The sequence below is a fragment of the Phyllostomus hastatus genome, unplaced genomic scaffold, assembly GCF_019186645.2.
Source record: "Phyllostomus hastatus isolate PE091 unplaced genomic scaffold, TTU_PhHast_1.1 phas_scaffold_345, whole genome shotgun sequence".
Lineage (NCBI taxonomy): Eukaryota > Metazoa > Chordata > Mammalia > Chiroptera > Phyllostomidae > Phyllostomus > Phyllostomus hastatus.
This window is the reverse complement of record NW_025334024.1, coordinates 25420675-25431428: the sequence shown is the minus strand read 5'-3', so window position 1 is coordinate 25431428 and position 10754 is coordinate 25420675. Positions and strand designations below refer to the sequence as shown.

Here is a 10754-nt window from a genome sequence, read left to right as displayed (position 1 = left end):
CAGACACCTAAGAGGGTGGGGCTAACGCTCAGGGGGTGGGGCCAGTGCCTAGGCGTGTCCTGAACCAGAGGGGCGGGGCGATCAGAACCGGAGGGGCGGGGTGAAACCCGAGGGTGTCCAGTCACTTCAGCGCCTGCGCAGAGCCTCAGCCGCGCTCGCGCTCCTGTGCGGCTGGGACTCAACCTTGACTTCGACTGGCTCGTGTTCTGTGTTCTGCGCGAGCAGCTTCTGTCGGTGCGAGGCCCGGCTCCGCCATGAACCGGTGCGCCGAGGCGGCGGCCGTGGCGGCCACGGTGCCCGGCGCGGGCGTCAGGATCGCGGGGCCGCGGCCACAGATGGTGCCCCGCCAGGCGTCCTTCTTCCCTCCGCCGGTGCCCAACCCCTTCGTGCAGCAGACGCGGCTGAGCTTGGCGAGGCGCATCCAGGTGAGGGGTGTGGGTCAGAAAGCGAAGAGAGATCCAGGTGAGGGGCGTGGGTCAGAGAGAGGAGGTGCAACCAGATGAGGGGCGTGGGTCAGAGAGGGGAGGTGCATCCAGGCGAGGGGTGTAGGTCAGAGAGGGAAGAGCCAGGTGATGGGCCAGAGAAAGGAGGCGCGCCCAGGTGAGGGGCGTGGGAGGGGGCAGGTCCGGGTGGGAGGTGCGACGGTCTGAGGCTGCCATCGGTGTGACACGGGAAGCACCCGCGGGGGGCGCGAGTCTGGGAAGCAAAGGCTCCCAGGAAGACAGGAAAAGATGTAGATCTGAGAGAGGAGGGCTCGCTCCTGCAGGGGCCGGGAGTCTGCAAGGGGCAGCGACGTGGGTCCGGGGACGGAGGATGCTCTGAGGGCGTGTGTGGGAAGAGAAGGTGCAGAGCGCCTGTGGGCCTGCGAGGAAATAGTCCCTGCACGCTGAGAAGGGGAAATGAAAATGCGAGTTCGTGAGAATGTAGCAGGCGCCAGCCTACGACAGGAGAGGGGGTGTGAGTACGTCCCTTTTTCTTCTTCTTTTCATTTTCCTTTTCTTCCTCCCCGCTCACCCCCCAGCCCAGGTCTGGAGTTAGAACCAGGAGTGAGGCCCTGGGATGATGTAGCTGAGCAGGGGCGCTAGGGCACGACATCAGAATCCAGGAAAAGGGACAGTGGGGTTGAGCCTAAGGTACTTGAAGAGGTTTGTTTGGGTCCTGAATCAGTCTTCACCCAAGCACTTGTAGGTTCCAGCAGGAGAGGCAGCCCCAGCTCTCCCACTGTTCAATGGCTACGTGCAAAAAGGAAGTTTCCTTTCCTTTTTCTTGTAAAGTGCTGCTCTTACCATTAGCAGTCCCACTCACTCTCTGGACTTCCTCTTTGGTGAAGTTAGCGATCAAAGAACAAGATAGACTATGTCCGGTGTGGTCTGTAGGGGGAAAAAGAAGTGGTGTTTGATGGTTTCTTGTCCATATCACAAGTTTCTGCACTTTGGATTTGAAACAGTGTAATTTTTGCACAACCTCTGTGTACGCACTGAGACCGTGGTCCTCTCCAGAGGGCGCGGGTTAAGTGCCAGACTGTGCAGCGTGGGTGGTGGTGACAGTAATGACAGACAGGTGTCTGCTGGAAGAAGGGTGTGCGAGAGGAAGAGGAATATAATGTAGTAATAGCTCTTTGTAAAGAAACGCAATGTGTACAGCTAAGGTCTTCGAGTCTGCAGATAGATAGATGTCCCCTTTGTATCTTAAAATTTCAGAAACACTTCTGAGGACATTGACTACCATTCAAGATTAATTTTAGCCACATCATTCATACTTAAATGAAAGTATGTCCCTATGTTTGGCCTCATGGTTTTGAAAGAGGATCAAATAATTTATATTGTACCTAGAGTAAATTATTAACTTTTTTTTTTAATAGCGTGGCCTGTTACGGTTAGGGTGCGCTGCGAAGTGACTCTACAAGAGCTAATGCGACAAAGGAAGGGTCCCCGGTCTCAGTCGGAAGACATCTCAGGCCCCGCTGTGTGACTCTGTCACTCGCTGGCTCCAAACTCCGCTCTTCTCACCCATTAAACTGGAATCACAGTACATCCAAGGAGGGTGAAAATGAAGGGGGGTCATGTGTGAAAGAATCTGCCATTGTTGGCTGATCTTTTTCAAAATTATTTTTTTCTTGTCTTAACATTTACTTTAGAGAGCGGGGAAGGGAGGGAGAGAAACACGGACGTGGGAGAGAAATGTGGGTCCGTTGGCTCTCGCACGCGCCTGGACCAGGACCCAACCCGCAACCCGGCGTGTGCTTTCACCGGAAGCCTTACCCATGATCTTTCAGTTTGCAGGAACACACGCAGCGCATTGAGCCACACCAGCCGGGGCCTGTTTGCTGATCTTAATATTGATAGTTTTCTTATGCTCTTTGCTGTCTACGTTTTTTTTTTCAGTATTCTTTTTTTTAAAACATTTTATTTCTTTATTTTTAGGGAGGGAGTGGGAGAGAGAGAGAGAGAGAGAGAGAGAGAGAGAGAGAGAGATATCAATGTGCGGTTGCTGGGGGTTATGGCCTGCAACCCAGGAATGTACCCTGGCTGGGAATTGAACCTGGGACACTTTGGTTCCCAGCCCGCACTCAATCCACTGAGCTATGCCAGACAGGGCTTGCTGTCTACGTTTTTAACATAGTACTTAAAATTTACTATGTGTATTGAATGGAATTGAACATAGTCTGGGTATTTTTTGAAAACTAAGAATTCATGTAAACCAGAGAGATACCAAGTTAAGTTTTAATGGCTTGAATGCTCTAGGTAGAGGGAAGATTAAATAGACATAATTGAAAAACAATGTTGGCTATATTTTCCAGTTTCAAAGATGCATATACTTTAAGTATGACTTAATAGGATTGGTTCAGACTCAATTTAACTTGAATTCAAATTTAATCTTGAATGATGATCAATGTCTTAGGGAGTGTTATCGCTTTTGCATCTCGTAACAGGGCTGAGCTTTGTCCTTCCTCTTTCTGACTATTTAAGAGCCTGTTACTTAGTGGCACAGAGAAAAGTAGCCCAGCTCTCATTTCCCCAGTAGACTATGGAATGGAAATAAGTGTTTAGTAGTAACTGTGGGGCCATTTACTGCACAAAAATATTCGTTGAATGCCTACAGTGCGCGGGGCACAATGCCATTCTCTGGAGACACGGCAGTGAACAAGAGAAACAAGGATGCTGCCTCCCTAAGGCTTACATTTCACTGAGAAAAACCAGCAAGTGCAAAAACATGTAATCTCATGTTTTAGTAAGTGCAATGAGGACAATCCGGAGAAGAGGAAAACCCTGACAGAGTATTAAAAAGAATGTCTCCCTACAGAGGTGACGTGCCGACAACTGGAAAGAGGATGGAGAATCCCCCTAATTTGTCAGATCGACTCAAAAATGGTTTCCATTTAAATACTGTTCCTTGTTGCCAACTTGGAAGTGACACAGAAAGAAAATAAAGTTGCCCAGTATTTGACAACTCACTCAATTAAAATCCATGTTCGCTGTTCATTTTGAAAGTTAGTAAGTACTCTATGAGTATGCTATAACCTCATTTCAACTTTATCTTCAGGGTCAATGCTAGGGTTCCTTCTTACACTCAAACTTATTTCTTGGTCATTTGCCAGGCTGTCTGTACTTGACCTGCTGTGGAGCCAACCCACTGTAGTCTTTTCCCTGGGGCTGTTGGTCAGAAGCAATCGGAGGCAATTGCTCAACAGCACAGCAGCCTGCGGCAACACAGAACGATGGGGCAAACACTGAGCTAACCGAAAAGCTTACAAGGAGAAGCTTGTAACTTTAGGCTGTCGAAAAGGACACTTTCAATTCAAAGACCCCAGTAGGTTGAAAGTAAAAGGACAAAAAAGATACACTGTGGAATCAGTAACCAACAGAGAACTGGAGGAACTATATTAATAGTAGATAAAATAGACTTTAAGATAGAAAGCTAGAAATAAAAGAACGTTTTATAATGAGAAAGGGTTGATGCATCGAGAAGATACAGCGATTACAACCATATATGCATCTAACAACAGAACCCTAAACACGCAAAGCCAAACTGATAGATTGAAGGGGAAAATAAACAGTTCAGCAAAAGTAGTTAGAGACTTCAATTCCCCACTTGCAGCAGTGGTGGAACAGTGAAACAGAATGTCAACAAGCAACTAGAAGGCCTAAACAACACACAATTTGTAATATATATATATATATATATATATATATATATATATATATATATATATATATAGTACTCCACCCAACAGCGGCAGAAAACACATTCTTCTTAAGTACCTATGGAACATTTTCCAAGATAGACAATTATAATAGGTTATAAGAACAAGTCTGAATAAGTATAAAAGGATTATAATAAGACATCATTCTGTAACCACTATGGACTGAAATTAGAAATAACAAGGAAACTTGAGAAACTCACAAATGTATGGGGATTACATTACATGTTTCTAAATAATCAATGGATCAAAGGAGAAATCATGAGAGGAGCTAGTAAGTACTTTCAGATAAATGAAAATGAAGACACAATACACAAAAACATGTGGCTAGCATTGTTTCAAAGTCTGAAAAAGATGTTTTAAGAAGGGAAAATTATAGTCCAATTTTCTTCATGATCATAGATACAAGAATTCTCAACAAAATATCAGCAGGTGAAATACAGCAATATGTAGAAAAGGAAATATATCCTTCTAAGTGTGGTTTATTCCAGGACTGCAAGCTTGGTTTAACCCACAAAAATTTATATTTCAATGCAATTCATCATATTAGCAGAACATATGAAAAGAAGCCTATGATCATTTCAATAGAAGCAGAAGTTTCATTAACTCATTTGACAAAGTTCAGCAACTACTGATGTTTGAGAAGATTCTCAGTAAAATGGGGATAAAAGGGACCTCTCTCAGTCTAATGAAGGGCACCCATCTATCCCAATAAAAATCTCAACAAGCTTTTTTTTGTTTGTGTGGAAACTGACAAATTAATTCTGAAATGTATGTGGAAATGCAAAGGATGTAGGCTGACCCAAAAACAGTTTGAAGAAGAAAAAGTTGGAGATCCCTGATTTTAAGACTCACCACAAAGCTACAGCAATGAAGAGCGAGGGACACTGACCAGGATAGATGAATAGATACATCAATGGAACAGAACAGAGAACCCACACATGCATGTTCAATTGCTTTTTGACAAACTTGCCAAGAAGGTTCACTGGGGAACATCAGGTCTTTTCAACAAATGGTGTTGGAACACTAGGTAAATCTCTGGATAAAAATGAACCTTGACTCCTACTGCGCACCACATGCAGAAAAATAATTTTAGATGGACATAGGCTAAAACATAAAAGCTAAAACCATACAGCTTCTAGAAGAACAAGAAAATAGATAATACCTTCATGACCCTGAGGTCTAAAGATTTCTTAGAAAGGACACAGAAAAGAATGAAAGTAAAATGAAACAAATTTGTTTTCATCAGAATTACAATTTTTCTCATCAAAAGGTACCACTAAGAAATTGAGACTTCCGGCCAAGATGGAGGCATAGGTAGACACACTGTGCTCCTCGCACAACCAAAACAAGGACAACAACAAATTTTAGAACCCAAAACAACCAGAACTGACAGAAAATCCAACTGTATGAAAGTCCGACAACCAAGGAGTTAAAGTAGAAACACTCACCCAGACTGGTAGGAGGAGCGGAGACGGGCAGCCAGGCAGAGAGGACTCGTGGCAGGGCGGTGGCTGGAGGACTGGGGTGGGCAAGGTGGCCGCTGGAGGACCCTGGAGGACCGGGCGAGGCGGTAGCTTGCAGACCGTGCAATCCCACGTTCACATGCAGATTAACTGGGATGAACTGGGAGCCAGACAGACCTGCAACCCCGGGCTCCAGCGCCGGAAACAAAGCCTCAAACCTCTGACCGAAAAAAACCTGTGGGTGTTCCTGGGGCGGGAGAAACTCCCAGCCTCACAGGAGAGCTCGCTTGAGAGACCCACAGGGTCCTAGAATGTACACAAGCCCACCCACCTGGGAATCAGCACCAGAGGGGCCCAGTTTGCTTGTGGGGAGCGGGGGAAGTGACCAAAATCCGGCAGAGAGGAGAGCAAGCCTCACTGATCCCTCTTGGACCTTCCCCCACATACAGCGTCACTACGCAGCAATGTGGGTTGCTCCACCCTGGTGAACACCTAAGGTTCCGCCCCTCCTACCTAACAGGTGCGCCAAGACGAAAAATAAAAAATGACCCAAATGAAAGAACAGTTCAAAGCTCCAGAAAAAATACAACTAAAGTGATGAAGAGATAGCCAACCTATCAGATACACAGTTCAAAACACTGGTTATCAGGATGCTCCAGGAACTCACTGGGTACTTCAACAGTATAAAAAAGACCCAGGCAGCAATGAAGATCGCATTCTGTGAAATAAAGAAAAATCTATAGGGAACCAACAGTGACAGAAAGAAACCAGGACTCCAATCAAGGTTTTGGAGCAGAGGGAAGGAACATTGAACCAGAACAGAATGAAGAAACAAGAATTCAAAAAAATAAGGACAGGCTTAGGAACCTCCAGGACACCTTTAAACGTTCCAACATCCGAATCATAGGGGTGCCAGAAGAAGAGGAAGAGCAAGAAATTGAAAACATAATGAAGGAGAACTTCCCTAATCTGACAAAGGAAATAGACTTTCAGGAAGTTCAGGAAGCCCAGAGAGTCCCAAAGAAGTTGGACCCAAGAAAGAACACACCAAGGCACATCATAATTACATTACCCAATGTTAAAATTAGGGAGAGAACCCTAGAAGCAGCAAGAGAAAAGGAGACAGTTACCTACAAAGGAGTTCCCATCAGACGGTCAGCTGATTTCTCAAAAGAACCCTCACAGGCAAGAAGGGGCTGGAAAAAAAGTATTCAAAGTCATGAAATTCAAGGACCTACATCCAAGATTACTCTATTCAGAGAAGCTATCATTTAGAATGGAAGGGCAGATAAAGTGCTTCCCAGATAAGTTCAAGTTAAAGGAGTTCATCGTCACCAAGCTCCTATTATACGAAATGTTAAAGGGACTTATCTAAGAAAAAGAAGATAAAAATTATGAACAGTAAAATGACAACAAACTCACAGCTATTGACACCCAAACCTAAAACAAAAACAAAAGCAAACTAAGCAAACAACTACAACAGGAACAGAATCGTTGAAATGGAGATCACACGGCTGGGGGGGGGGTGGTTATCAGCGGGGGAGTGGGAGGGGGAGAGAGAGGGAAAAGGTACAGAGAATAAGTAGCATAAATGGTAGGTAGAAAATAGACAGGAGGAGGTTAAGAATAGTGCGGGAAATGGAGAAGCCAAGGAACTTATATGTACGACCCAAGGACATGAACTAAAGGGGGGGAATGCAGGTGTGGGGGGGGGGTGTGCACGGTGGAGGAGAATAAGGAGGGGCAATGGGACAACTGTAATAGCATAATCAATAAAATATATATTTTTTAAAAAAGAAATTGAAAAGGCAGGCCATGGAATGGGAAAAAAATATTTTCAATACGTATGTTGACAAAGGCCTTTTATATATAACATATAAAGAAGTCCTACAAGTTGGTATAATAAGACTAACAATGCAATAAAAAGGGCCACAAGTTTGAAAAGACACTTAACATAGGAAGTCAAAGGAATAACCAAGAAACACCTGAAAAAAAATGCGCTCAGCATCATTGTGTATCAAGGAAGTGTGAGTTAAATCCTCAAGGAGATAGCATTTCCCACCCAGTTGAATGGCTGAAAAAGCTTGACCACACCCAGTACGGGTGAGAACGTCGGGCAGCAGGACCTTCCGTACGTAGTCAGTGGAGATGTAAAAGGGTACAACCGCTTTGGAGATCAGTTTGGCAGGATCTCACAACGTTCAGCATACCCTGACCCCACAATTTCACTCCCAATGCAAACATGAGTTCACACTGAGACGCGAACGTTACTGTTCATGGGAGCCATATTCTTAGTAGCTAAAACCATATAGGAGATCAACCGCCCTCGAACAGACAAACGGATAACTGAATTGTAATACTCGTGTATCTTTTTAATCGTGTAATGGAATCATACGCCGCAATTAAAAAGACTACACTCCGAATGCACAGGACAGCGCAGTTGAATCTCAAAAATAGGAAGTGAAGGAAGCCAGACATAAAAGTACATCCTGTGTGGTTTAATTTATAGGACGATCTCGAACAGGAAAAACAGTGGAGGAAGAACGTCTCAGTGGTGGCCGAGGGCGGGGGAGGGCGTCTGGGCTGCAGAGAGGCACAGGGGACCTTTTTTGGGATGACGGGAATGTTCTAGAGGCTGATCATCGTAGTGTCTGTGTAGCAATATACATCGGGAAAACTCATAATCCCTACCCTTAAAAGAGGTGCATTTTATTCTATGTAAACGATGTCTTAATGAAATTGCTATTTTAAAAAGACTATCAACACCAAATGCTGGCCATGGCTGAAATTCTTATACACTGCTAGTGACATTTTATAATGATCCAGCCACTTATTTTTACCAACTTGGACTTTTCAGATTTTCTTCCTCGGAATCGTCCTGCTCCCCATTCGCGGCTTATTCCTTGCGTTAGTCTTATTGCTGGCATGGCCCTTTGCTGCACTTTCAACGCTGGGCTGTCCCGAAAAGCCCACCCATCCAATCACTGGTTGGAAGAGGTAAGAAATAGTTATGTCTGAATACTAGGTAAATCAAGATAAAGAAGAGTGTATCATAGTTTAGTCATCAGTAGAGTCGCCTAACAGCTACCTACTCAATTTTAATTATTTTTGTTTCTCAGATGACACTGGTCTTACTTTATCATATGCACAAATTACTGCCCAAGAATAGATAGTCTTCTGTTGAGGTTGTCACTTCCTAACACAAAAATATTTTGTTTTCTGAGTTATTGCCAAAAAGTGTTAGGTCCCTGGTTCTCAAAGACCCAGCTAGTATAGCTAAACCGCTAACGTTGAAAATTAACTGTCTTTTTTCTTCTTTTTCTCAGTTCTTGTTCCTCTCTCATAACTACATACTTTAAGGGATACAATTAAGGGCATCGGTTACAGTGTATTCATTCACTGCTTTAGTTACTATTATTAACAACAACTTAACTATTAATCAGCAGAGCCTCGCTTTATTCAACATTAGCGTCGAGGCCCCCTGAACTGCTTTTCAAGCACTAAGTAATCAGCATGGTCTTAGAGAATGGACGGATGGTGCATTCCAGTTACTAGTAGAAGTTCATTCCCATCAGGCAGAACCCACTGGTCATACGTATTCTGTCCTGAAAGTGAAGGCTCTTGTGACGTGCCCACCTTGGCCATCACAGAAACCCACCGATGGGTTTTAGGGCACTGTTAAAGTTGTGCACATTTTTCTTTTTCCTTTTTGGAACGCGAGGGTCTGTTCCTTTCATCTAAACCACAAAAGAGAATGTGTCCTCCAAAAATTTGGGGAAACGCTGTTGTAAAAACAACAAACTATTCTGTAAAATCTTTTTTTAAAAAGGGAGGGAGAAAGGGAGAGAGAGAGAGAAACATCAATGTGCGGTTGCTGGGGGTCATGGCCTGCAACCCAGGCATGTGCCCTGACTAGGAATCGAACCTGCGATGCTTTGGTTCGCAGCCCACGCTCAATCCAGTTAGCCATGCCAGCCAGGGCAAAACCTTTTAAAGAAATATGCAATTTGCCGTTCAATTCGTGTCCCGGTGAGCAGACGTCAACGTGAACACAAGGCTGGCTCGAACTGGAACCAGCTCCGTGGCTGGCAGTGCCTCGGGAGCAAGGAGTCCCACATCCATCCTTGCAGATCACACCCCTCTGTTCTAGAACCCGAGGTCCCAGTCACTGAAGACATACTGTAAGTGATGTGTTTCGTCCCTCACTGGTTCCTGTCGATCGTTTCCTCGGTTGCGATGTTAACGGCTTATGGGAACCTGTGATGATGGAAGGGATAGCCTAAATATCCAGAAAACAGGTCGAGTACTTGTTGGAAAAGAAAGTTCTACGTTTGTCCGTTAAGCCAGTATCTCCACCTCCTTTCAAACGGGTAACATGGGAGTTATTATGCAGCCCTAGACTTTTAGCCATTGTTTAAAAAAGCCTTTTAGGTAGCAGTGTTTCACGGCTCTGAATATGAGACACTTTGGATCGTCGTTTCCAGAAGCTGCATCTCCATCAATCAGAAATCATGAAAGGATGAGCTTTTTATCCTTGCATAAATAGAGATCTTAACTCACAACGAAAGGGCAGGGAGGGGAGAGGTACAGTCATTTCTGCCTGCTCTCCTGAATGGCACTTGGTCTCTTTGCGTCCCACTTCTCCTCGCTGTGAGATAAAAGCCAGACTAACTTCCTCAGTAGCTTGTTGCTTAACAGGTCCTCACCGTAATATCGCAAGATGGTTGAGAAAAAGAGATAGGAAGTCCGTTTTTTGAAAGCTCTCATCCGGTGTCTGAGGGCAGGATACGCTCAGTACTTCTGCGTTTCATGAAAAGCTACATGCTCGTTTGCATCTGGAGATGTGCAGCCCATGTTTGCATTTCCAGGAGAACGTTTCTGTTTTCCCAGTCATGTGAGCTCCCCGAGGACGGAGACGGGGCCTTGCTTGTCTCGCGTGTCCAGCACAGTTCCTGGCACCCGCATGATGAATGAATTAATCTTTCATGACAGCTGCTGTTGGAAAAGGAAGCAATTCGATTTCTGGAATGGTTGCGAGTGCATCTCTGTCCCAAGGAAGTGAGAGAGTGGATTTCCTTAAGATTTTT

General features: G+C 44.8%; 1 protein-coding gene across 1 annotated transcript in view; it reads left to right on the top strand.

Annotated features, from left to right (window-relative positions):
* Window positions 1-141: 141 nt before the first annotated feature.
* Window positions 142-10754, top strand: part of LPCAT2 (lysophosphatidylcholine acyltransferase 2) — a 58385-nt gene continuing 47772 nt past the window's right edge. The window contains exons 1-2 of the mRNA XM_045818620.1: window positions 142-425; window positions 8525-8664. Of these exons, the coding sequence (XP_045674576.1) occupies window positions 255-425; window positions 8525-8664 (311 nt within the window). The 5' untranslated portion in view covers window positions 142-254. The remainder of the gene's footprint in view (window positions 426-8524; window positions 8665-10754) is intronic.